Source organism: Drosophila bipectinata, chromosome 2R, assembly GCF_030179905.1.
Source record: "Drosophila bipectinata strain 14024-0381.07 chromosome 2R, DbipHiC1v2, whole genome shotgun sequence".
Classification (NCBI taxonomy): Eukaryota; Metazoa; Arthropoda; class Insecta; order Diptera; family Drosophilidae; genus Drosophila; species Drosophila bipectinata.
Genome location: NC_091737.1, coordinates 1,342,258 through 1,367,430, shown reverse-complemented (window position 1 = coordinate 1,367,430; position 25,173 = coordinate 1,342,258). Strand labels below are relative to the sequence as shown.

General features: G+C 39.4%; 1 protein-coding gene across 1 annotated transcript in view; it reads right to left on the bottom strand.

Moving 5' to 3' along the window:
* Positions 1 to 24,006, bottom strand: part of TpnC4 (Troponin C TpnC4) — a 102,265-nt gene extending 78,259 nt beyond the window's left edge. Inside the window, exon 1 of the mRNA XM_070278905.1 lies at positions 23,852 to 24,006. Coding sequence (XP_070135006.1) covers positions 23,852 to 23,854 — 3 coding nt within the window. The 5' untranslated portion in view covers positions 23,855 to 24,006. The remainder of the gene's footprint in view (positions 1 to 23,851) is intronic.
* Positions 24,007 to 25,173: the final 1,167 nt, after the last annotated feature.

Sequence of the window (25,173 nt, the reverse complement as noted above, 5' to 3'; positions counted from 1 at the left end):
ATCGCCGCCAGGCACTCTTGTTCTGTGACCGAATAGTTCTTCTGAGCCTTGCTCAACTTCCTTGAGACGAAGGCAATAGGATACTCGTCCCCTCGATCTCCCTCTGTCTTTTGAACGAGCACCCCTCCTATTCCGTAGCTACTTGCATCGCAATGGATGTAAAATGGCTTCGTGAAATCTGGGCTGTGCAACACTGGGGCTTAGCACATCGCTTCCTTCAACTTTGCGAACGCCTCAATTCCAGCCTGCGTCATTGTGAACCTGCACTTCGGTCTGACTAGATCCGTCAGTGGGGCAGCTATGTCCGCGTAGTTGCTGATAAACTTGCTGTACCACCCGGTCATGCCTAGAAAACTACGCAAAGCTCTCAGAGTCCGTGGAATTGGGTACTCCACCATCGCTGCTATCTTTTCCGGATCGGTCTTGATGACTCCCTCCCCGATCACGTGACCCAGGTACCTAACCGAACGTACGCAGAAGTGACTCTTCTCGACGTTTAACGTTAGCCCTGCCTGTTGGATATGCTCTGCTACCGTTGTAAGGACTGCCAAATGCGACTCTCAGATTCCTTCGAGTCAGATTCCTCCTTCCTTCCTTCCTTCCTACTACTAGCAGATCGTCCAAATAGACGAAAACTTCGTTCCTCAATGAAGCCGGGATGACCTTGTCCATGAGTCGCGTCATCGTCTGCGATGCGTTCGACAATCCAAAAGGCATCACTGTGAACTGGTACAAAGGCTTGCCTGGTACGGTGAATGCCGTTTTGTCCCGTGACGCTGGATCTAAAGGAATCTGCCAATAGGCGTCCTTTAGATCCAAACTCGAGATGTAAACTGCTTTCGGAAGCCTGCTAAGAATTGCATCGATTTGCGGCAGCGGGTATGCATCTCCCTGCGTAAAACTATTCACTTTTCTGCAATCCAAACATAGTCTGACCTTGCCTGGTTTCTGGACTAAGACAACTGGTGACGACCAAGCGCTCTCGGCCTCTTCGATTACTCCCAATTTCAGCATTCTGTCCACCTCCCCATACAGTAACTTCTCCACTGCTGGTGAGACGGGATAATGTCTCTGCTTCACTGCTTTAGCATCCCCCACGTCGATGCTGTGACTGATCAGCTGTGTTTTGCCCAATCCTAACTTGGCAAAAAAAGGAAATTTCTCTACTACCGCCGTAAGGCTAGCTTGTTGTGCTGCCGTCAACTCGTGACTGACCGACACCTCACTGACTTGGAACTCCGTCGGCAGAAGCTCAAAACTGTTCCAAAAGTCAATGCCCAGATATAAGTCCTGACTCAGTGTGGGCACCAGGTATAGACTTTGCTTTTTGCATTGCCCCTTAAACTTTATTTCGGTTGTCACCTGGCCTAGCACTTGCTGTCGTTGTCCATCGGCTGTTCTCACGCACGATCCCTTTCGCTTGAACTCCGCTTCACTTTGGATAAACCTTTCCGCCAACCTACCTCCCAAGCAGCTAATCGCCGCTCCCGTATCTAGCAGCCCTATGACTTTTTCCCCTAACAAATAAACTTCCGCAAACGGTCGCTTATCCGCCTCCTTGTACCTTATTGCTTCAATCTCTTCCACCGCCTGCCAATATAGTTTTAATCTGTTTGTATTCCTAGATTTTTTCGACTTAGTATCTAATTTGTTAATTTCTACAACTTCATTTATGATTCTGTCTACTTCTAAATTCTTTAACGATGGTTTCTCTGGATCTTCTACTTGTCCTTGCTCTGCCCTATCTGAACACGCTGAGTCGGACGGTCTTGCGCATTCACCCGCCCGTTTTTTAAACAGTTTGCGCAAGACGGTTTGTAGGTATTAGGCGCTCCGCATCCGAAACAAAATACCTTACGTTTCCCCGCACAGTCGTGATACCTGTGCCCTTCCTTTCGGCAATTCCAACAAATGAGAGCCACTGCTTCGATGTCCGGATCTCCATCGTCCGAAAACTCACTTGCATCCTCCATTTCCATTCCTTCATTCAACTCCGCTACCGCCTTTCCGGCAGGATGGCTCCTATGATGTCCTCTGTCCTCGCGTCTGAACCCCTCAGCGTTCGCCTTCTTCGTATAGCCGGGCTTGCAAAAGCTGCTCTCGTGCCTTACCTCCTCCAAGAACCTCGCGCGGCGCCTGCAGATTTCCCTCAATTGACTGATCGATCGAATTGACACATTTAGCAACTCGTGTCGTATCTCGGACCTCAAATTTCGCCTCACAACCTCTACTATCGTGGCCTCGCTAAGAGGCGTTTCCAACCCGTCCATCAATTGCTCTATTGCGTCATAGAAAGTGTCGAAATCTTTCTTTTTCGCGCTGCTTTCTATCCCTCATGGCTTCGCGTATGTCTACGCCCGACCGACTATCGCGAAAGTGATTCCTAAGAGCATCACACAACTTGCCCCATCTCATGCCCCTATTCGCTTTGTGGAAGCGCCAATAGAAATCTCCGGCCTTGCCATCGAATAAGAGACTTGCATTCGCGCAGAGTGCTGCAAAATTGCTATCTAGCGTCTGGTGGGTCAGGGCCTCTACTCGATAGATGAAGTTGTCTATTGACATGCCATCTGGACTCCCGCTGAACCTGATCTTCCAGTTGTTTAGTATGTGTCCAACCTTGTCTGGACGATATGCTGGCTGTCTTAATTCGTCTATGATGGTATGCCCCTGGTCTCGAAACCCTCCCTCGTTATCAAAGGGTTCGCTAGGCTGTTCATTTCGGGATGTTGTCCTCCCAGCTCCTCCTTCGGCTTCCCTCTCAGACTGAGCTCTTTGCTGGAACAACCTCTCCATCTGTGCTGACAATTGTTCTAGTAGTGTTGCCTGCATGGCTTGAACCGACTGAGACATCATTGAGCTTATTTCTGCCGTACTACCTAGGGACTCTGCTTGAGAACCTACCTGGCCTGTACCACCCGGTGAATCGGCCCTACGAATCTGTTGGCTTGTGCCTGCTGCAGACATTTCGCTCGTCGTCTGGGGTTTTTCAAAACACACCACCTTGCAAGTGGGACATGCTGCCTTGGTTTTCGCGTGAGCCGTTATGCATGCTTTGTGGAACTTATGCCCACATTTGGTTCTGGCCCTGCCTGTTGCCATCTCTTTATTGCATAACATGCATATTGGCACCTTTTGGGGCGTTGCTGCCCCCTTCTCTGACTCTGCTGGGTTCATTTTACTGTTGTTATTTTACTGTTATTTTCCTAAAATTCTCAAAAACTAACACTTAAACTATTGAAAGATTGCTAACTTGTTGCTAACTAAAACCAAACTTTGCCACTGTCTGATCTGCGCACCGCCAATACGCCACCTTATTGTTTTTTCTTCTTCTTCCCGTTCCTAGGTTCCATCCGCTTCGTTCGGAAAATGAAAAACCCCCCTTAATCTCTACTCTCGCAAGCTCTGCTGATTCCCAGGTGCCGCGAGGTCGATGTCTCGGACGTGGTTAGCTGCTACTCCTGCTGCTAAACTCCAAGCGTCCGTCTCCTTCTTCGGGGGACGACGGGATCTGCCTGCTACCTAAAGGCGTGGTCAGAACTCAGCGTTTGTTTGAGCCTGCTTCTCCGAACACCTATCCTGGCAGCTTTCCCGTCTGTTAGTTATGGAAGATGTCTGAGGTCGTTTGCGTGGTTAGATGATTCCTCTTATCACCTAAGTTCCAAAGCGCACCTTCGATCTCACCATTCTACTCCTATTCTGTGGGGCTGTTGCGGTATCGTGGTCTACTCTTCTTCTTTTAAAAGTAGAATTCCCAACCGATGTTAGCTTCAGCTCCTGGGTGTTTTGGTCGTGGTTAATGCCATGCCATTATAACCAGCCGAAAAAACGTATCTAAACGTTGTTAATTCAAAACATGGTTGCTTTTGTAGCCGTATCAAAAATACATGGCCACTAAGTTGGGCGCCAGAAAAACTATGATGAATTATAAAAATGATTATAACTGTAACGAACATAGATGCCGCGGGAACCTTGCTATCGACGGTAACGGACGAGAGATGAGCTGCACGCGTTTGCCGGCCTAGATCTCGTCGGCTAGTGGGTGGGTTCCCTGAAAATCTCATCTCTCCCCGCAAGGTTCCTGATGTTCATCATAGCAATCGAATTTGTTCGAATGCGTGCCTGGCCTAACGAACGGCGTAGGCCTGACCGTGATCCCTATTGAAGCTCCCCTCCGGGCTAATGTTTTGCCCACTACGGCATCCTGGAACGGCTGGGTGTACGCATGGTGGCTGCAAACCAGACTGGGACTACACTATTTACCACATTATAAAATTTTATTGATTAAATTCATAAAAATATTTCATCTAGAGTTCTACACTAAATGCTATTAAATTCAATTCAAAAATTCTCTTATGTTCTAAAATGACGGCCTAAGGAATAAACTAAAACTAATTATCTCCATTCAAAAAAATCTCTTAAAATCTACAATGTTTTTCTTAACCTAAAGAAGGAACCAAATGTCTTAAACGCCTAATAGCAATCCAATCCAAGCAATCCAAGATTACAAGAAATGAAGGAGGTAACCGGTGAGAGGTGGATGTCTCATATCGGTCTACGGCCGATTTCGCTGATAAATATCGGTAGGCGATCGACGATGGGGGCGGGGCTACAGGGCTCCAAGTTGGAGAGCGATGGCGGATTGCTTTCTCAGCCTGACCGGAGCTGCCGCGGTAGGGACACCGCGAGGGATCAAACCCGAATTCGGGAAGGGTCCAAGGTACGGACGCCGACGAACGGACCTTTCTCTAAGCCTACTTCACTCACCAATTATTTCCCACGTCGCGATGATGGAAGCGCTTCCAGCATGCCACCTGTAGGGGAGTTTTTTTCAAGATTTAAGGGTCGCCGAACGCTTCCCGTAACGATAAACAAAACGGCTTTACGAAATGTTGAGGAATACCGCACGTGAACGCCCGCCTTAGGACGACTCTTCCCTCATCGGGATATCACACATTCGTCTATCCTCTAAGCGGCCACATCCGACAGCACTAGCACCGCTATGTCGCCTTTCGCCCACGTTTTGGGCCCGCTTTCGCCCGGGTCAATGCCCTGATCGATAACGGTCGGTGTCAAGCGCGATCCTTGATGGGGGTTAAGGGGGTAACTTGCGCCGCTGCTCCTCTTGTTTCGCGCCTCCTTGTTACTCCTCCTTTTGGCTGCCTCTAGAGCTCTTTCTCTTCTCGCCCTCTCTGGGGGCTCACGGAGACAGCTACTTAAAGATTCACCGCTCGTGACGCACACCACCGTATTTGCTGGGCTCCTCAACACTCAAAAAAAAAACCCGCGCTCAGGGATTATTATTTGTCGGAGGGTCGAATGCCTCCTTTCCTCCCTCTTTGCAAACGTTTCGCTTTTCCAATTGCTCAAAATGCCGGCTCAGAAATGAAAATTATCGCACTCTCTCTATCTTTTCCCCTCTTTCCTTTCTCCTTCGATCCTACCCGATCTTACCCGTTTGCAGGGCTGCCAACTCCTGCCGCTTCTACCACTATCGATAATGTCCTAAGCGTTGCCACCTAGCCCCTTTATCCGCCTGCCTCTGTTACAATTTACAGAATAAAACGTTCCGTACGCCATAGCCATAGGCCTTTGAAGTTCACCTTTCTTTGGACCTATGCGTTGGGGGAGCCGTTTAAGGCAACTCCGCACTTCACAAGACGACATCATGTAATAGAAAGAATTTTAAGAAACTCGGTGTGTACTTTTCCATAGTTGGCCCAGACTTTAACATTTCTAGTAGAAATAGAACTAAATAAATTGAATAATTGAGGAATCCTTGATTAAAACATTTTTAGGACATGTTTTTTAATAAAGGCGTAATAATAAATTGTCATTAAAGATGCCATTATTAAACGATTTTTTATCACATAATTCACATAATCGAGTCTTTCTTTTGTAATGAACACTGTTATTTATTGAATTATAAGGGAATCCTTGATTATGTCCTTTAAGAATACATCATTTGAAAGGTACAGCGCCACAGATCATAAATATGTAAGCGGTTTTTTAACAGTCCAACAGTTTTTAACAGTCCTTAACAGTCCATAATACAAATTGAATCATAACACTTATTTTCAATTGTTTTAATAAAAATTGAATCATAATTTTTATTTTTTTTTTTAAATAAAAATTGAAAAATAATTTTTGTTTTTAATTATTACTATAAAAATTGAAAATAAGAGTTATATTTAAATTTTTGTCATAAAAATCAACAAATAATTTTTATTTTATAATTTTTATTTCAAAAATTATAATAATTACGGTCCCTAGTAATAATAATGTTTTCAAGCAATGCTCGTCTAATATTGTTTCTCCATTGCTCAGAGGAGCTGCTGCAATCGCCTCTCCAAATCTTGATGAAATTGCTATAATTTCCCCTACACCACTGACACCACTGCTAACATCTTGAAGGGCAGCCAAAAACATAAGTAAGAGGAAGAAACCCCTTTCACCCGAACTTAAGTCCAAAAAAAGGTCCACAGAGATCTTACGTTTGATACCATCGTTACGTTACATTACGTTTTTACCATTAAGCATAGTACTGAGTTGACGAAAATCCGCTGTCCAACGAGTGACAGCTGTCAAACTCCATATAAAAAAAAAACGGTGTAAAAAAGGGAAGAAGAAGAAATTTTTGCCTCCTAGATTTTGCGGGTACTGAGTTAACGAAAATTTTTGTTATCGATTTTAATCGTGTTGCCGGATCAAAAAAAATAAACAGCTGCTCTCGGGGAGTTAAAAGAAATATTTTCATTTATTTCTAAAGGTGTGACATGGAGGGTCAATTGATCAAACAAAAAAATAGTCGGCCCAAAAAATTTTCGACGCGCCAGGACAAATTAAAATTAATTTCTGCGGTCATGACGAAGCCCATAATATGGGATTTGACCCACAAGGGGCATTTTAATGCCATAAAATGGCATTGAAATGATTTGTGATTGATTTTGATTTTGATTTTGACTCAGTTTTCTATTTCTTAATCAGCTCCTTAGCGGCGAAATACATAAACAAAACACCAACATCCAATCGTTTTGAATTCATTTTTGCTTATTTGTTTTTTGTTTAAGCATAGTACTGAGTTGACGAAAATCCGCTGTCCAACGAGTGACAGCTGTCAAACTCCATATAAAAAAAACGGTGTAAAAAAGGAAAGAAGAAGAAGAAGAAATTTTTGCCTTCTGGATTTTGCGGGTACTGAGTTGACGAAAATTTTTGTTATCGATTTTAATGGTGTTGCCGGATCAAAAAAAATAAACAGCTGCTCTCGGGGTGTTAAAATAAATATTTCAATTTATTTTTATAGGTGTGACATGGAGGGTCAATTGACCAAACAAAAAAATAGTCGGCCCGAAACATTTTCGACGCGCCAGGACAAATTAAAATGAATTTCTGCGGTCAAGACGAAGCCCATAATATGAGATTTGACCCACAAGGGGCATTTTTTTTTTTTTTTTTTGTATTAAGTTACTTCTATCCAGGAAATTGGGGAAGATTTATTTGGCCGTCCCGAAGGGGCATTTTAATGCCATAAAATGGCATTGAAATGATTTGTGATTGATTTGGATTTTGATTTTGACCCAGTTTTCTATTTCTTAATCAGCTCCTTAGCGGCGAAATACATAAACAAAACACCAACATCCAATCGTTTTGAATTCATTTCTGCTTATTTGTTTTTTGTTTACAAACAACAGCTGTTCAGTATTACCTTATTTCTTCATTGTTTTGGTCACACTACCTCGGCAGCCGAATAAAGTGCAAAATCGCTATCAGAATTTCAACAGCGGATTTTCGTCAACTCAATACTATGCTTTACAAACAACAGCTGTTCAGTATAACCTTATTTCTTAATTTTTTTGGTCACACTAGCTCGGTAGTTGAATAAAGTTCAAAATCGCTATCGGAATTTCAACAGCGGATTTTCGTCAACTCAGTACTATGCTTTAGCATCAACCAGCATGTCAAGGTACAGCAACAGGTTTGCCTTACTAGACTTGGAAGTGGACCTAACCAGTGACAGACAGGTTGAGATGACACCAAGTGATGAAAAGGAAAGCTTCTCTAGCTCTTCAGTAGCTGCCCAAACAAATATATCTAATGATTATATGGATACAAATGATTTTGACGACATATCTCAACAGAGAGATTCTAATAGTAATAATAATGTTAATGATTTTTCAAAACCACCGCAAATATTTTTAAGTATGACCAACCTTAATGAACTATTTAATGTCATTTCGGAGGTCACTAGTTTAGATAACGTAGAAGTTAAAGTTAACCAAGGAGTCACAGCTAGAATCTTTCCCAAGGACTCTAAATCTTATCGAGTAATTGTTAATCATTTTGATAATTGGAAATAGAATTTCATACTTACCAAATGAAGGAAGATAAGCCTCATAGAATAGTGGATAGGGGGCTTCATCATAGCACATTAACCAGCGAAATTGTTACCAATTTTAAAACATTTGGCTTTGATGTTCTTCAGGTGCATAACCCAAAGTCAAGGACTAACCGAAACTAACCGCAAAACTCAACATATTTTTTATTAATATTAAGCCAGGTGCAAAAATAAATGATATTTACGATATAGTAACACTTTGCCGTCAACGGGTTAAAATTGAAAGGATGGGTAACACATCAGAAATATACGATGCTAAGAATATGGCCACACAGCTAAGTACTGTCGTCGACATCCGTTTTTTGCTCGATGTGGCGAAGATCATCATACAAAGCAATACCCACGGCCCCTAGATCAACCGCCTACTTGTATGCACTGTGGTGGGAATCATACGGCAAGCTACAAGGGTTGCCAGTGGTATCAAGATTTCCTTAGACGATCTATGGGTCCCCCAAAGAAGCAAACAACACGTCAACCACAAGAAAACCGTGAGAAACATCAGTCAACAGCAACTCACTAAGCAAATACCTAACATTTTTGCAACCAAAAGCGGAGGTTTATCTTATTCCTTAATAGTCAGAAATGGAAATGGACTTGCCCAGCGCCGTCTACATGACCTCCAACCGCAGCAACAATTACAGAAATCGAATAAAAATGCTGTACAACAACAAAATGTGATCGACGTCCAGTCAATATTAGAGCAACAGCAGCAGCAATTTTTAAAATGGCAACAACAGCTCCAGCAACAGCAGCAGCAGCAATTTGTTTTGTGGCTACAGCAGCAGCAGGAACAATAGAAACTAAACAAGAACAAGCCAACGACTTGAACGGCTCGAAAATATGGTTTTTGAAATGGCCAACTCAATCAATCAATGGATGGGGGATAATCCTTATCTGAAATGTCAATGGCATTTCTGGTAAAGCCAGAGAAGTTCAAATCTTTGCACACAACAACCGTATTGATATTATACCCTTAAGTGAGATAAGGCTTAATTGAGGAGAAGTTGTCAAATTATATGGATATTCCTGCTATCCAGCGTATAAGCCATTACGGCATAATCTTGGCATTGGAGGATCGGCGGTATTGGTGAGAAGCTCTATCAGTCATTTCCCACAAAGTTTTATTGAAACACAAAACATACAAATGTCTTCCATTAAAGTTGCCACAGTCATGGGATTTATGGGTGTAAGAGGAATATACTGTCCTCCAAGGCACAGAATCGAAGAAAGGCATTTCACTGACAAACTCGCTTCTTGTGGTCAGAGGTATCTGATTGGTGGTGATTGAAATGTTTGACATTGGATGTGGGGCGACACAATTCACCCAGAGGACGTGAGCTAGTCGAATCTATCTCAGCTAGAGTGGCTAAAATTGGAGGTCGGTTTCATAGGCCAAAAATAAAAAATTAAAAGTTTGAAATTTGCCGCTTTCATTTTATGAACTGTTTCGTAATAGAACAATGAATAAAACGACAAAAGAATTTTTTCATTCCATCGTTCTTACGGGCTACGAATAGCGAGAGAAAAGAGACATATGGAACACGTGAAAATCGCAGCGCACGCAGCTTAAAATTTGCTCTTTGGAAGATCTTAAAAACTAGATTAAATCGCGTTTAATCGCCATAAAGTGTAAAGAATTACCAAAAGCAAGGTATGCGCTGTGTATTTATGTTATTTGTATGAAATAATATGTTGCATTATTGTTTTAAAATAATTGTTTTAACAGTGACCCGTCGAGTGATGTGTTTTTCTTCATATGTTGCTTTCAATTGGACAAAAAGTTGTTACGCGGGCGTACGCGTGAAACAAAACTTGATTGTTAATATTAGTTAATGTATGCTTAATCTATGTTTTCAATTTCAGCTGACACCTTTTGCCCCTCTTAGTGCTATGCGATTTTTTGTGAAGCCTTGCTTGTCATCGTTTACTAACCTCAATTGTCAAGTAACCTAACCTCAATTTGAAAAAAGCGGATATATATCGCAAGAATCAGATATAGTTCGCCGATCCTTATGAAAATATCATAATATAACTAATCTATTACAATACAAAATCTAAAAAAAAGTCCCAAACTTCTATCTTCAAGAACACCGAAGTTGGTATTTCTACCAAAACCATTTCCGATCATTCAGTTATATGACAGCTATAAGATATAGCCGGCTGATCCTTATGAAATTTGGTAGGTTGGATCAACTGACCAAAAATAGAATCTGTACTAAGTTTCAACCATCTATCTTAAAAAGCAAAAAAGTTGGGTCATTTCCGATCAAACATTTATATGGCAGCTATAAGATATAGTCGGCTGATCCTTGTGAAATTTGGTAGGTCGTATTATTTTGTCAAATATAGCTCGTACAAAAACTGAACTCTCTGACTATAAAAACACCAAAGTTATAGCATTTTCGATCAATCAGTTATATGACAGCTATATAATATAGCTGATTAATGTCCGATCTGGCTGATTTTAACATATCATTTTAGAATAAAAATATAAATATTTTGTGCCAAGTTTCCAGTCCCTACCTCAACTAGAAGTATTTTTGGCCGCTCTCCCCATACAAGCCGGACCACTGTGCACTGGTTCACCAACTGGATACCAATATGTATCAAGTCACACAGCTACTTGCATTGATTTTGCATTATACCATGGGATACTAGATTCTCAAATAAATATCAGCCAAAGCTGGGATTTAGACTCTGATCACATTGCCCTAGTTGTTAATTTGCTAACAAATGGTGTTAATATCAGCCCAAGTCATAGGTTAGTCACAAAACGCACTGATCTCACCGCTTTCAAACAACACCTTGAAAGCTCCTTTCAACTTAATTCGACTCTAAGCTCTAAAGAGGACATTGGGAACGCTGTCAAAATTCGAACAGAAAATATACATAGAGCTGCTACTGTTTCAACGCCACCTGATCCTGATCATCGTATTATAAGTTATGGCATTGTATTTACAAGGGCGAACTTTGCAGCGATTTTTTCGACCATAAATTGTCCTCCATGGACTACACCATTGACACGAACTACACTTTTTGTAGAAATGCACAAAATCGCTGAAACGACAACCTTATAGACAGGTTCCCATCCGATGTCCTGATGGCGAAGTTGCAAAAAACGAATTGCTTTCGGTCAACACTTAGAGGATCGCTTCACTCCTTATGATTTTGCTTCAATAAAACAAGTTAAAGAGACCCATCAGAGTTTGGAGACTCCATTGCAGATGTCAATGCCTATTTAACCTATAGAATTGAGGAGATATCTGAAGTCATCGAATCTTTGCCCAAATATAAAGCTCCGGGTATTGATAGGATTTGTAACACTACGTTGAAGGCCTTACCTACAAGAGCTATCCTATACATAGCATTAATTTGTAATGCCATTATTAGGATCCAAATTTTTCCAAAGCAATGGAAGTAAGCTGCAATTCAGATGATTCACAAGCCCGGTAAACCAGAGATTGATCTTGAGTCATCAGACTCTTATCCTCCCTATCTAAAGTTTGGGAAAAGGTAAATGCCAATCACACGGCACAGTTGAACAAGTTCACAGATTGGTGAAACATATCTTGCAGGCCTTTGACGCCCTGGAGTACTCAGACGCAGTCTTTATCGGCAGAAGGAGTATCTTATATCTCTTGTAGCTTGGTGCAAACGGTGGAATTTGAAGATCAATCCGCTGAAAACAACAAACACCTGTTTTACACTGAAAGAAAAATAATGAATCCGCCTTAAATTCAACTAGAGGGAGTCACTCTGGAGCAGCCTTTACAAGCAAAATATCTTGACATTACCCTGGATATGCGCAATACCTTTGGGCCACATCTTAAAGTCACGGCTAGAAAATGTAAGCTGAGAACCCAGCAACTGCGTTGACTTATAAATAGAAAGAGCAGATTGCAAATAGAAAGAGATGCAAAAGAGCGGTATATGCGCATTGTATCCTGCCAATTTGGATTTATGGAATACAGATTTGGGGAATCGCAGCCAAATCCAAATATAAACGAATCCAGGTGTTGCAGAACCGGACACTAAGGAATATAACAAACTGGTATGTTTTTTATGGTATACAACTGGTATAACAAACCCTAGTATGTGCGCGGGACAACTCTTCATAAAGATAAGTTATTGAAGCTACACACTGTAGAAGACCTGATTGGTAGGCACACAAGCCGATATAGTGAAAAACTTTTAAGACACCGTTGCCTACTTGCTAGAAACCTACTTCCAGCTATACCATTGAGACGCCTTAAGCGACAAGGCTTTGCCAAAACAATTAGGAGCCAATAAGGCTGCCATTCCATTTGTAATCCTTATATTTGTATTGAGGTTTGTTTTCTTTTTTCATATTCTATCCATGTGTTGTTAAGGTACATTTTATGCTGTACGGGTTCTTCACTTAATAATTAAAAAACAAAAAAAAATGACCTCTATAGGTTCTCTATTGGACTTCTATAGGTTCATGTGTCCCTTTAGTGAGATTAACTTATTTAATCGCTGTAATAAATCATTGAAGATTTATTTTTCTCCCGTCGAATTCTATGACAGCGTGCGAAATATCTTCAATATAGGCCTTTTGAGCCGCTCAAATCAACTAGTGTAAAAATTGCCAATGTTGCCAGATTCTTTTGATTTTATTCTAAAGTTTCTGCATCTGTGGTGTAATTACAATATCTTTTGCTATTTTAAATTCCGAGGTTTACCGTTGATTTCTATAGTAAGCGGTGTATTTAACAACGTTGATATTTTTTTTGAGCTGAGTATAACTGCATACGTACAGCCCACCTACCGCCCTTCTGATATTTGGGCACTTGCGCATAATGATGGTTCGAATAGATGCGAGATACTAAATCGATAGAAAAATTAGAAGAATAACGAGGAGGAATTGCTGTGCTCTTGTATATAATTTGGAATATAAATTTTTAAAATTGAAGGAGAGGAGAGTGAGATGATGCGGCAGAGACTATTTAAGTTCTACCAAAGATTATAAAGTACATAGATGGGACATCTCATACAAAAAAAAATTTTCTATGGCGGGTTCCAGCAGTGGAACGAGCGGGTTCCATTTCGCGACAAGTTAAGTTTGAGAAATTTTTCGCGCGACAACGAATGAGGAATAGCCGAGTGGTAGAGTGCTTGGATTGTGTGCAAAGTAAAACGAGTTCAAACCAGGCTTGGGAAGTCCATTTTTTTTAATGTATTTATATTATTGTTTTATTATTTTAATGTGTTTTTCTAAATTTATAATCCAATAAAAAACAAGAAAGGAAAGCTAACTTCGGGCGGAGCCGAAGTTTATATACCCTTGCAGTTAAAACCGGATATATATCGCAAACATCGGATATAGTTGGCAGATCCTTATGATTACATCATAATAAAACCAATTTACTAAAATACAAAATCTAAAATAAGTCCCAAACTTCTATCTTCAAAAATACGAAAGTTGATATTTCTACCAAGTACCATTTCCGATCGTTCAGTTATATGGCAGCTATAGGATATAGTCGACCGATCCTAATGAAATTTGGTAGGTCGGATCAACTGGCCAATAATAGAATCTGTATTAAGTTTCAGCTTTCTATCTTCAAAAACACGAAAGTTAGGTCATTTCCGATCGTTCAGTTATATGGCAGCTATAAGATATAGTCGGCCGATCCTTATGAAATTTGGCATGTCACAAAAATTTGCCAAAAATAGCTCTCATGTCAAATTTGAACTCTCTTACTCTAAAAACACCAAAGTTATACCATTTCCGATCAATCAGTTATATGGCAGCTATAGGATATAGTCGGCCGATCCGGGCCGTTCCGACTTATATACTGCGTGCAAAGAAAAGAAGGGTGTGTGCAAAGTTTCAAGACGATAGCTTCAAAACTGAGAGACTAGTTCGCGTAGAAACGGACAGACAGACAGACAGACAGACGGACAGACGGACAGACGGACATGCTCATATCAACTCAGGAGGTGATCCTGATCAAGAATATATATACTTTATAGGGTCGGAGATGTCTCCTTCACTGCGTTGCACACTTTTGGACAAAATTATAATACCCTCTGCAAGGGTATAAAAATACAAAATTGTAAAGTCATCTTAACATCGTCTCAGTTCGTAGTGAAACCCGCTGTAAAAATGTCTATAAGTGCGAGTTCTACGGCATTTTGTCAGGCCGCGTCGTGGAACCCGCTCTCAAATGTTTTCATTTTTTCCGTCGTGGAACCCGCTGTAATAATCAAAAAATTTGAGAGCGGGTTCCACGACAAACGGCTGGCAGATGAGAGAGGGAAAGAGAGAATTCTATTTTTAGATCGTAACATCTTTGGAACGATGAACGTTTGAAACGTTGTAATCGAACCAATCTAAGAGTAAAGAGATCAGAAATATCTTTTACTATCCTTACTCGTCAACTCTGTTTTCTAGATTCTAGAAGATTCTAGCGCCTCCTTTAACACCAATTTTAAGTATCATAAAATCAACTTCGAGGGTAGCCTAGATGGATAGTGCGCGGTCCTTATTCATGGGGTCCTGGGTTCGACTTCATTAGCAGGCGGTTGTTTCGATTTGGATAAAGTTTTAGTTTTTTGATTCTTTTTATATTTACTTTTATTTATTTATTATTTATTTTTTTTTTTTGACTTTTAATTTTTTCGTTATTAATATTATTTTTAATTGCATTCTATAACAATTAAAGTAAAAATAAGTGACGGACGTGTCGGATGACAAAATGCCGACAGGACTCCCTTGAAATTTTATTAGACGGGCATAATGGAGAACAAAACAATTTTACAATTGTAAAATTAAAGAAAAATATTATAATTGGGGAAAAATAAAAAAAAAAGAACGAAAGAGTTCAAAGTCCTTACGAGGATTTGAACACAGAAAAGTTACACATAGAGTAACTACTCTATGCATCACGCTACCATCCTGTCTAGATCTGCGGCGATAAAAAATACTATTTGTTTTACCAACTACCACATCGGCGCATAGAAAACAGAAACGGGAAATTGAAATTGAAATTTGGAAGCTAAAACATTCTTACTCCGTCGTGCAGTCACACATACACACATAGGTTCACATTTTTGTTGACGGGTACATGTAAAGAGTTCTAAAAATAGAATCGTATGCATGTGCGTTTCCTCCCTCACCAACAAGCTCGTCGCAAAAAGTTGACCGTTTTGGGTCCTGATGTCCCATCTATGTACTTTATAATCTTTGGTTCTACATAAGTCCCTGAGAGAATCGAGTTGTGCATATGTGGACAACAATGGCTAAGGAATAGTGGACTAAAGTTTCTAGTGTTTCTATTACGAAAGTTTTAATGTAAGCGCGTTAGTAAATATTGGCTATTTATATCACCATTAATAATGTTGTGTAGAAAAATTGCACCCAGCATTATACTACGATTTGTTAAGAGGGGTAGAGTCTGCTACGATACAAAGGAAGTCCCCTTAGAGCAAATAGTAAGAAATTCGTTTGGACTTAGAAAATCTATACGGTCTTGACGTACTCCGTATTCGGGACTCCAGTCACATGAACCGTACTTCAGTATCGGATGCACCCAAGGAACACGTTTTTAGTAATTGCGTCGTCTAATTCTTTTGACCATATTTTAATAAAACCAAAAACACCTTATGGTTTATTAATCATTGTGCAAATTTGGTCGAAAAATTGATGTTTTTAATTTTATAGGCAAATGCCATGCCATAAAAACAAGAGAGGGCGGCTATAGTCGAATTTCCCGACTATATTATACCCGGTGCTAATTAACTACCCACAATTTAACTTACCTATAAAGTTTAAACTTTAACGGTACGGATTCTTAGCAAAAAATTGTTGTTGCATAATTTTGCGCTTTGGCAAATCACCAACAACAAACCTACGGCCGTACTACCGATTCAGTAGGGAAGTAGACTACAACTCCTCTATTAATGTGTTTATGCGATGCCGAATTTACGCTTTCATTTCACGATTTCCGATTCGTGTGTACAAAAACGCCATTTCGTGAATTCGGTAACACACGAAAGTTGACTATGATTTCAGCCTCAAAGCATGAATTGGTGGTACAAATCCGGTGGCAACGCCGTTCATAAAAGTTGAAATTGAATAAAGTTTCCAGTTAGCGACTTTGGAAATTAATTTTCCGGTTCTTATTTGCCGATTGTTAATGAAAATTTTTTTTTCAATTTATCGCGTTGCTTGGTTTCTATACTTATTATGAAATCAAATCATTTTGAAATTAAATCAAAATCAAATCACGAAATGATATGTGTCGCATAAACAGGGGTTATTTGTATTGGAGTTTTTTTTTGCCGTTGACGTACAGGCTCTTTCGTGATGTGTCTTCTCCTCCTTCGCTGCCGCTGTATTTACCCTTTTGAACTTGTTTTTCCAAAGCGTTTCTTTTTTTTTTTGTAGCCGTTTTCTGCTGCCGTGCTCTGTGCTCAGCTGTTGTGATTGGGAATGGTTCATCGTTTGGATACATCTCTAAAGCCTTTTCTAGAGTTGGTGCGTTCCTTGGCTCGATAGGAGCATTTCCATGCAAATCGTTTGGCATTCACTGGCGGAAACGCCAATTTTGTGGCATAAAGTCCAAAATTAGTATGTTACATGCGACCATCCTTGGTTTTTGGTAGCTCCCCAAAGGAAGTTAGTTGTTTAAAGCTAAATGCAGCCAACTTTTAGTGATTTTTAGAATTATTGATTCATGTTCTATACCAAACCTAACTTAAAAATACAAGTAGTTGTGTTTCTTGGAGCAGAACTAGTAACATTAATGTGGATTATGGTAAACAGAGAGAATATGAGGTAGTTTGTGTTAATGTATATAAATTGTTTGGTCATTGAGATTTTTCAATGAGAGGGCGGCCCGACTGCTCACTGCGAAGCTAAAGCTCTCGATAATGGAGAGGGCTGCCCGACCTAGACACTGCGAGCCAAAACTCTCTGAAGAAATCCCGTTGAATCGAGCGGCCGAGAGAGGGTTGGCTTGCACTAACTAAGCTATTTGTACATACTTAAGCCTAATAAATAAAAATTACACTAAACATTAAATTAACATTACTTAAATATAAACATTAGACCCCTGTGATGCTGCCTGACCCGACATATATAATAAAAGTTAACATAACAGTTAACAGATTTAGGAAAACCTCAATTTAGGACAAACTTTAACGGATAGATCAGGGCACCTGGAAACCCCCTGTTTTAAGCAACCTTATCCGAGTGTCGCGGATCTCTACCAGGGCGGTTGACCCTTTCTCCACAACTCGTGGGACATCCTATTGAGAATTTAAAGAACCCAAAAACCCAAAAAACCCACTTAACTGGCATTGACAAGCGAGTCTGGCCAGGGGCCTAAGGCAGAGAAGACGACGAGGGAGCCCACCTGCCAGGTCAATACCGCTAAGCAGGGTCCGGTAGGGCCCCGTTCCAAACTCGGTTGGCTGGAAGCAAGCCATCCATAGCTGACCCATGGACGCCAAAGCAGTCGGTCCCTTTGCAGGAGCCCAAAAAGGAGTGACCGCAACCCAAGCGGGAACGCTCTCAAGCCGTTAACAAAGAGCTTTGACTCAGTCAAAAAGGTCATTTACGGAAATTGCTAAGAGCCGCATACTCTTAGGAGTAATCGACCGAGGCAATCCAGATGGCAACGATGTAATCAGCGATGACGAAGAGACGGAAGCTAGGAACCAAGGACTATAAGTTGTTAGCAGCCTATACAGAAGGCAAACTATTAAAAACTTTTGCTCCATTATTTCAGTGTCACAGATAACGTGGCTGAAATTAAGTTTTATGAGTTTGTGAACTCACTCGAATTCACATGCCGAGAATTTCAGAACACCGAGTGAGAATATATGAAGCGTGAAACGGAATGAAACTTCCGGGCATAGCCAAAGACATTAGATGTTGAATGCAATTTTTAAATTCGTGATTGCGTGGAAGAACGTGCTGGTGACAAAAGTGTATGAACAACATACTAAAAAAAAAAATTTTTTTTAATTGAAAAAAAAAACGAAAGCTTATATATTTTTTAAGATGCAAGATTTACCTTCACATAAAAGCATAAAAATATATATGTATATTTTTCTCATTAATACCGTTCAATATTAATTTCATTTTCTAACAAAAAAAATTTCTTGAGTTTTTTTTTTTTTTTTTTTATTTTCTGTTTTTTTCATACAAAAGAAACAGGTCGGCATTTGAATGCTTTTGAAACATTGGCTTCACCCGTTCTAATGCCATTACTTCGTCTTTCCTGGTTTTGATGTAGTGCGTTTGAGTAGGACGCTCGTGCGCTCACTCAAACCGAACCGGCTACGCAGTCAATTCATTATACCCTTGCAGAGGGTATTATAATTTTGTCCAAAAGTGTGAAACGCAGTGAAGGAAACATCTCCGACCCTTCACATTTTTGTTGACGGGTACATGTAAAGAGTTCTAAAAATAGAATCGTATGCATGTGCAAGCTCGTCGCAAAAAGTTGACCGTTTTGGGTCCTGATGTCCCATCTATGTACTTTATAATCTTTGGTTCTACATAAGTCCCTGAGAGAATCGAGTTGTGCATATGTGGACAACAATGGCTAAGGAATAGTGGACTAAAGTTTCTAGTGTTTCTATTACGAAAGTTTTAATGTAAGCGCGTTAGTAAATATTGGCTATTTATATCACCATTAATAATGTTGTGTAGAAAAATTGCACCCAGCATTATACTACGATTTGTTAAGAGGGGTAGAGTCTGCTACGATACAAAGGAAGTCCCCTTAGAGCAAATAGTAAGAAATTCGTTTGGACTTAGAAAATCTATACGGTCTTGACGTACTCCGTATTCGGGACTCCAGTCACATGAACCGTACTTCAGTATCGGATGCACCCAAGGAACACGTTTTTAGTAATTGCGTCGTCTAATTCTTTTGACCATATTTTAATAAAACCAAAAACACCTTATGGTTTATTAATCATTGTGCAAATTTGGTCGAAAAATTGATGTTTTTAATTTTATAGGCAAATGCCATGCCATAAAAACAAGAGAGGGCGGCTATAGTCGAATTTCCCGACTATATTATACCCGGTGCTAATTAACTACCCACAATTTAACTTACCTATAAAGTTTAAACTTTAACGGTACGGATTCTTAGCAAAAAATTGTTGTTGCATAATTTTGCGCTTTGGCAAATCACCAACAACAAACCTACGGCCGTACTACCGATTCAGTAGGGAAGTAGACTACAACTCCTCTATTAATGTGTTTATGCGATGCCGAATTTACGCTTTCATTTCACGATTTCCGATTCGTGTGTACAAAAACGCCATTTCGTGAATTCGGTAACACACGAAAGTTGACTATGATTTCAGCCTCAAAGCATGAATTGGTGGTACAAATCCGGTGGCAACGCCGTTCATAAAAGTTGAAATTGAATAAAGTTTCCAGTTAGCGACTTTGGAAATTAATTTTCCGGTTCTTATTTGCCGATTGTTAATGAAAATTTTTTTTTCAATTTATCGCGTTGCTTGGTTTCTATACTTATTATGAAATCAAATCATTTTGAAATTAAATCAAAATCAAATCACGAAATGATATGTGTCGCATAAACAGGGGTTATTTGTATTGGAGTTTTTTTTTGCCGTTGACGTACAGGCTCTTTCGTGATGTGTCTTCTCCTCCTTCGCTGCCGCTGTATTTACCCTTTTGAACTTGTTTTTCCAAAGCGTTTCTTTTTTTTTTTGTAGCCGTTTTCTGCTGCCGTGCTCTGTGCTCAGCTGTTGTGATTGGGAATGGTTCATCGTTTGGATACATCTCTAAAGCCTTTTCTAGAGTTGGTGCGTTCCTTGGCTCGATAGGAGCATTTCCATGCAAATCGTTTGGCATTCACTGGCGGAAACGCCAATTTTGTGGCATAAAGTCCAAAATTAGTATGTTACATGCGACCATCCTTGGTTTTTGGTAGCTCCCCAAAGGAAGTTAGTTGTTTAAAGCTAAATGCAGCCAACTTTTAGTGATTTTTAGAATTATTGATTCATGTTCTATACCAAACCTAACTTAAAAATACAAGTAGTTGTGTTTCTTGGAGCAGAACTAGTAACATTAATGTGGATTATGGTAAACAGAGAGAATATGAGGTAGTTTGTGTTAATGTATATAAATTGTTTGGTCATTGAGATTTTTCAATGAGAGGGCGGCCCGACTGCTCACTGCGAAGCTAAAGCTCTCGATAATGGAGAGGGCTGCCCGACCTAGACACTGCGAGCCAAAACTCTCTGAAGAAATCCCGTTGAATCGAGCGGCCGAGAGAGGGTTGGCTTGCACTAACTAAGCTATTTGTACATACTTAAGCCTAATAAATAAAAATTACACTAAACATTAAATTAACATTACTTAAATATAAACATTAGACCCCTGTGATGCTGCCTGACCCGACATATATAATAAAAGTTAACATAACAGTTAACAGATTTAGGAAAACCTCAATTTAGGACAAACTTTAACGGATAGATCAGGGCACCTGGAAACCCCCTGTTTTAAGCAACCTTATCCGAGTGTCGCGGATCTCTACCAGGGCGGTTGACCCTTTCTCCACAACTCGTGGGACATCCTATTGAGAATTTAAAGAACCCAAAAACCCAAAAAACCCACTTAACTGGCATTGACAAGCGAGTCTGGCCAGGGGCCTAAGGCAGAGAAGACGACGAGGGAGCCCACCTGCCAGGTCAATACCGCTAAGCAGGGTCCGGTAGGGCCCCGTTCCAAACTCGGTTGGCTGGAAGCAAGCCATCCATAGCTGACCCATGGACGCCAAAGCAGTCGGTCCCTTTGCAGGAGCCCAAAAAGGAGTGACCGCAACCCAAGCGGGAACGCTCTCAAGCCGTTAACAAAGAGCTTTGACTCAGTCAAAAAGGTCATTTACGGAAATTGCTAAGAGCCGCATACTCTTAGGAGTAATCGACCGAGGCAATCCAAATGGCAACGATGTAATCAGCGATGACGAAGAGACGGAAGCTAGGAACCAAGGACTATAAGTTGTTAGCAGCCTATACAGAAGGCAAACTATTAAAAACTTTTGCTCCATTATTTCAGTGTCACAGATAACGTGGCTGAAATTAAGTTTTATGAGTTTGTGAACTCACTCGAATTCACATGCCGAGAATTTCAGAACACCGAGTGAGAATATATGAAGCGTGAAACGGAATGAAACTTCCGGGCATAGCCAAAGACATTAGATGTTGAATGCAATTTTTAAATTCGTGATTGCGTGGAAGCACGTGCTGGTGACAAAAGTGTATGAACAACATACTAAAAAAAAAAAATTTTTTTTAATTGAAAAAAAAAACGAAAGCTTATATATTTTTTAAGATGCAAGATTTACCTTCACATAAAAGCATAAAAATATATATGTATATTTTTCTCATTAATACCGTTCAATATTAATTTCATTTTCTAACAAAAAAAATTTCTTGAGTTTTTTTTATTTTCTGTTTTTTTCATACAAAAGAAACAGGTCGGCATTTGAATGCTTTTGAAACATTGGCTTCACCCGTTCTAATGCCATTACTTCGTCTTTCCTGGTTTTGATGTAGTGCGTTTGAGTAGGACGCTCGTGCGCTCACTCAAACCGAACCGGCTACGCAGTCATCTGATATCTGATATAACTGAACGATCGGAAATGGTATTTGGTAGAAAAATAAATTTTCGTATTTTTGAAGATAGAAGCTTTGTACTTTTTTTTAGATCTTTTATTTTAATTAATTGGTTTTATTATGATGTAATCATAAGGATCGGCCAACTATATCCGATTTTTGCGATATATATCCGGTATTAACTGCAAGGGTATATCAACTTCGGCTCCGCCCGAAGTTAGCTTTCCTTTCTTGTTTTTTATAGAATTAATTCGAATGTAGGTTTTTTGGCATTCTTGCAGATGGGTAATGTCAATAGGTCGAATTGCAAAGAAATGCGGGAATAGAAAACTTGCTAAAGGACCCAGAAAATCATTGAAAGAAACCCCGATGTGGGCAATAGCTCTTAGTTGGGAACGGAACACAAGTGATTGAACGGAACACATCAGCACATCCAAATATGATAAAATTTAAGTCTACCAGCTTCAACTCGATGAGTTCAACAAATTTTAATAAGCTTTAAAGATGTTTCATAGGAAAACAAAAAACTGCTTAAACCTAGACTACTGCCAAGACATAAAAGAGATGCAGTTTGCCAACAAATACAAATTGGGTCGAAGAGTGGAAAAAAGTAATATTTAAAAGTAAGACAAATTTTAATTTTGATAGCTATAATTGCTACCGGTATTTCCCTAATTGCTATTATCAGGATACAAGGCCTACACGGAGGGTCTCTTATGGTATGGCCTGCCTTTAGGTATTTAGAAAATTCATCTATACGTTTTAATACAGGAACGCTCAAACCTATGAAAAGCTATTAGATTTAGTTCTTAGTTATTTAATACACTTATTTATTGGGAGAAGCACATAAAGACATTACGAAAATCAAACATTTGAAATAGCCAACGCGCAGCTCCGGATTGAATGCGATAGAAAATCTTGTTGGCATCCTTTCTCAAAAGGCTTAGGAGCAAAAATCGACAAAAGAAACAAGAAGGGCGGTTATAGTCGAGTTTCCCGGCTAAATTATACCCCTTACCCGAAAAAGTTTGGCACCAAAACATTTTTTTTGATCAGTTTTAACAGCCGAGTCCATATAGCCATGTCCGTCCGTGCGTGGATCTCGGATACTTTAAGAGATTATTGAAGGCGTGGCATACGCCTCCTCCCGCCTCCATAAATCTCAAATTTCTGTAGCATGAGAAAAAAACTTTTGACTTTTTTTGGAAAAACTTTTGATGCCATAATATTTCTGTAGGTTATATATATTTTAAATACAAATTTTATCTAAATCCTCCGACTTAATATCCATACCGTTTAATATTTATATCCATACCGTTGAAGTCCATACCGTTAAAGTTTAAGCTTTAAAGATTAGTGAAATTGTGGGTGGAAGAGACGAGTACCATGTATTATATAGTCGGAAAACTCGAGGGAAAGAAAGGACGGTTTTATTTTTAATAATGTTTTTTTTTTTTTTATCACATGGATAATGTTACGTTATTTTTTAAGAAAAAAATGCCGTGAAAGGAAAGAATGAACTGTGCAAAGTTTGAAGTCGATTGCTTTAAAAGTACTAGTTTGACGTTATGAAGAAAGGAAGACGGACAGACCTACATTCTTAAATATATCGACTAAGGACGTGATCCTGCTAAATAATATACAAGTATATACTTTATAGGGGCAGAGATGTATCCTGCACTGTGTTGCACACTTTTGAGCAAAATCACTGCAAGGGTATAAAAATCAACTGAATACTAAATGAACTAATACTATACCACTAAAATATGCACTTTGAACAGTTTAAGAAAATCCTTTCAATAACGAAAAAAAATTACGTACCATATTTAAGAAATTAAAATGTAAATATACGTTTTAAAATTGTTTTAAATTCTGAGTTAATTTTTAATTTATATTCGGAGCACTGAAAGTATTGTTCTGAAAGATTAGAAATCACCCGGCGTATAAAATATCCAAGGTGGAAACTGATTAGTTTTAAAATCGAAAAATAATTGGAAAACAATTTTTCCTATACAGAAACTGTAAAAATGTAAACGGCTACAACACAAGCAAATAGCAAAAAGAGTCTTTCGGTTTAATCAATGACGAGATAATAAAAGCCACATACAAGATATATGTGCTTGTAAATGTTCTGCAGTGGGCTCTGCAAACTAAAGAATTATTATCTAATAATTTAATTCTTAAAAAGTATGAATATTAAAAAAAAAGACATTAACTGTTAAACAATTCTTTTAAATTACAAATACAATTACAATACTATATTTATTAATATAAAAATAAACATGTATAATGCACGCTCTTCATACATATGTAAGTATTCTTCATACATACATATACCTGTATCATTTAGTAAGTTTTCCCTGCCAATTTAAACTCTGACCACTTGGCTATTTTATGGTTTCTATTTAAGTCGCCGAGCTTAAATCAATAAAATAGAACTATTGCACAAAATTGTGATATTAAAAATGCCCATTAATCGAATATATCATATAATACTACCAAAAATTTTTTATTAAATTGGGATGATGATTGAAAATGTATTTTATTGGTTTCCTTATTGTTTCACATATAGTAAAAAATTAAAATGAAACTTGCGCAAACTTATACAAGATTTTGTATGACGACTCCTACGAAAAATTTATCACGACCCCTTCAGCTCTAAAACCCAGAATTCAGTCATATTTATAAGCTAGATATAAAAAGTTACTTATAAGCATTTTTATTCCGATTCCCAAACTAGCGTTTTTTCCCCCCATGCCATAAATGGTTTACAGGAGCTATCGACTGTTTCATTCTGCTTCCTACTATTTTCAAAGCTAACAAGATTTTCGCACAAAAAAATGTAACGAAATTTGTTGTGCTGAAAATCTATAGTTTAAAACCTTAGTTACAGTTTGGGTGGAAGAACCAAGGAACCTCTTTACTTACCCAGAGAGGGCCGCTTGTACGCTTTGTGATAAGGCTACCATGGTCTAGCAATGCCCAACTCGACTCTTGCACCCTGGGCTTCAGTGGAACTGACCTGGCAAGGCTCCTTCTTCATTCGCTTGTATTCTCGTACTTTACTTTTTTGGGCTGCGGACTCTCCAAAGGCGGCGCTTCTGCTCCACACAACTACCTCTTTCTAGGAACACTCTAACATT